Here is a 2,613-nt window from a genome sequence, read left to right as displayed (position 1 = left end):
TTCCTGCTGACTCACTGATTTGTGAGGTTTTGCTTTCCCCTTCGAGACTCATTACTGTTAACTCAGTTTTCATAACCCCAAAGGTGATGAAATTCATTATCTATTTTCAGATTTCTGGGTATAAGGCACTATAGCTAACCCCCCTGTCAGTCTCTGCCACTGTTATTTTCCTGCTAACGTAGGGAACAGATGAGGCAGTGGGGCCCCGGAAGCTGATCAGGCCCTAGGAGCACGATGCCAATTTTCTGAATGGATGTTAGCGTGAGGACTCCGGTGTTTACGCTGTGATGACTCACTCGTCAGCCCTCCGTGTGTACTGTCATCCAGAAACCTCCGAGAGTTGGTTCTGCTTCAAACTAAGGGAATTTTAAGTTTAATGGGAAATTTGCCATGAATCTAATAATCTTTACATTTTATGATTTCTTAGATCATTTTTTTATTAAACAAAAGTTTGGCCGTACGTTGCTTACTGAGATAGGAAAAGCAACGTGCCTTTTCTAAACTCCGTATGCTTCCGTTTTCCCCCTGAATCCTACAGATGTCTTCAATGAGCGGGACAACTGTCCCTACGTCTACAACACTGACCAGAGGGACACCGATGGGGACGGTGTGGGTGATCACTGCGACAACTGCCCCCTGGTGCACAACCCAGACCAGGTAATTGACCGGGGATTGATCAGGTGTGGCTAAGAGCAGCGGGGGCAGAGGAGCTTCTCAGTCACAGGACGTGCGTGTTTGCAGCTTTCCATCCACCTACCAGGACGCGACAGCACAGGCTTTTCAATCACTGTAATTGAAAACATTGAACTCAGGTCTGAGCATGACTCGTATCTCCGTGGCCACTGGCCAGATGACTGGGTGCCTTTGTCCCACTGTCTGAAAGGAGAGGGTCTTCATCTGCTTATCTCCGTGTTTCCCTGATGCAAACACAGGAATTGGCTGCCTTTCCAGATTTGCCTTTGGAAGACACGGTGAGAACATAACATACTGATGTGGTTCCTAGAACGTGTCGCAGCAGATGTTGTCAGAAAGGACTTGATTCTGTTGCAGCTCATTCTTTCCAGTCTTCCTTAAAGAAAGTGAATCCCCGTAGGGAGGTGGGTTAGGATGGACAGTGGCCGTTTCCTCTCTGCGGTCACGGCTCACGTTGGGAGTGAGGTGGTACAGGCCACGTGCCCTCGGTGGCTTTCAGCCTGGCATCTGCTTCACTGGATGGATGCTCAGTGCTGCTGTCTCCGAACTCTGTCTCCCAGACCGACGTGGACAACGACCTCGTGGGCGACCAGTGTGACAACAACGAGGACATCGACGAGGACGGACACCAAAACAACCAGGACAACTGCCCCTCCATCTCCAACGCCAACCAGGCCGACCACGACCACGACGGCAAGGGGGACGCCTGTGACTCGGACGACGACAACGACGGTGTCCCCGACGACCGGGACAACTGCCGGCTTGTGGCCAACCCTGACCAGGAGGACTCAGACGGTAGGTCCTGGGACAGCCTACCCGCAGGGGCAGAGAGGTTGCAGGAGCGCGAAATGCCGGGAGAAAGAAGTATGTAGTCCGACTGCTGACGTGAGTAAGTGGTCCATTAACACAGGATCTGGAGGGGGCAGGAGTCTCAGGTAGCGTGGCAGGTAATGTGGCAGGTGCACAGCTGGGCTCAGTGGTGGCTTGGTTGTCCTCTGGCATCCGCTGGAGCCTGTGGGTGCAATCCCGGCTGACCCGGGTGCTGCCTGGAGGATACACATCCACCGTGGATGAGATGGGGTGTGGGGTGTTTGAGCCCACACGACCCAGAGGCACGTGGAGACTCACTGACTGAAGGGCAGCTCCAAGGACCCCCCCCATCCCAAGAGCAGCACAGAGCTCATTCTTGACAAGAGGACAGACGGCTTCAGTCCCCACAGTGGGGCATGGGGGCGCTTGCTGTCTACTGAGTAGCCTTTTACCAGGAGGGAGGCTGCGATGGGGGCAAGGCTGGCGTGCTCAGGGGTGTCTTAGGGGTTTTGGAAGCTCCTTTTTGCGTGAGTGTGTGCCTGTCACCCAGTGCGTGGATGTGTGTTACTGAACAGAACTGAAGGATAGTTTGAAGGATGTGATGGAAATTTGGTTGAACTTGGTATCTTTTTCTCCTTCTAAGCAGTAGGCACTGCGATGGCCTAATTGCAGTGCTAAGTGGTCATCTGGATCGTCACTATTACCACGAACTGCATGGCCGTGAAGGTCTCAGAGGCATCTCTCTGTGTGCCAGGCTGGTCCACGGCCCCATGGCCGCATCCCCACCTCATCAGAAAATTTGACAAGATGCTTCCAAAAAACAGAAGTCCACATCTCCCTAGGGAAATCATGTTTCATGAAGGAGCTCTGCTTTCAGTGCCAAACAGATTAGAGGCAGGGCTGATTTAGGTAATAGTAGAGGTTCTGAAGACTATCAGAGAAAAAAGCTGGAAATTCAGCTTGACTTCACTTGGCAGCGTTCAGGTTTGGTAGCCCCAGTTTCAAGTTCAGAAGGAAGTGAGAAATGACTCCACAGGAACTGGATTATGGCCTGCTTTGCTGCAGGGCTTATCACAGCAAAATTTTTTTTTTTTTTTTTTTTTTTTTTTT

At 51.7% G+C, this 2,613-nt stretch overlaps 1 protein-coding gene across 1 annotated transcript in view; it reads left to right on the top strand.

Moving 5' to 3' along the window:
• Window positions 1-2,613, top strand: part of THBS2 (thrombospondin 2) — a 37,589-nt gene that overhangs the window by 17,639 nt on the left and 17,337 nt on the right. Inside the window, 2 exon segments of the mRNA XM_007445939.1 lie at window positions 539-657; window positions 1,254-1,488. Coding sequence (XP_007446001.1) covers window positions 539-657; window positions 1,254-1,488 — 354 coding nt within the window.

The sequence above is a fragment of the Lipotes vexillifer genome, unplaced genomic scaffold, assembly GCF_000442215.2.
Source record: "Lipotes vexillifer unplaced genomic scaffold, Lipotes_vexillifer_v1.1 scaffold459, whole genome shotgun sequence".
NCBI classification, from domain to species: domain Eukaryota; kingdom Metazoa; phylum Chordata; class Mammalia; order Artiodactyla; family Lipotidae; genus Lipotes; species Lipotes vexillifer.
The sequence above is the reverse complement of the archived record's forward strand: the minus strand, read 5'-3'. Positions and strand labels throughout refer to the sequence as shown.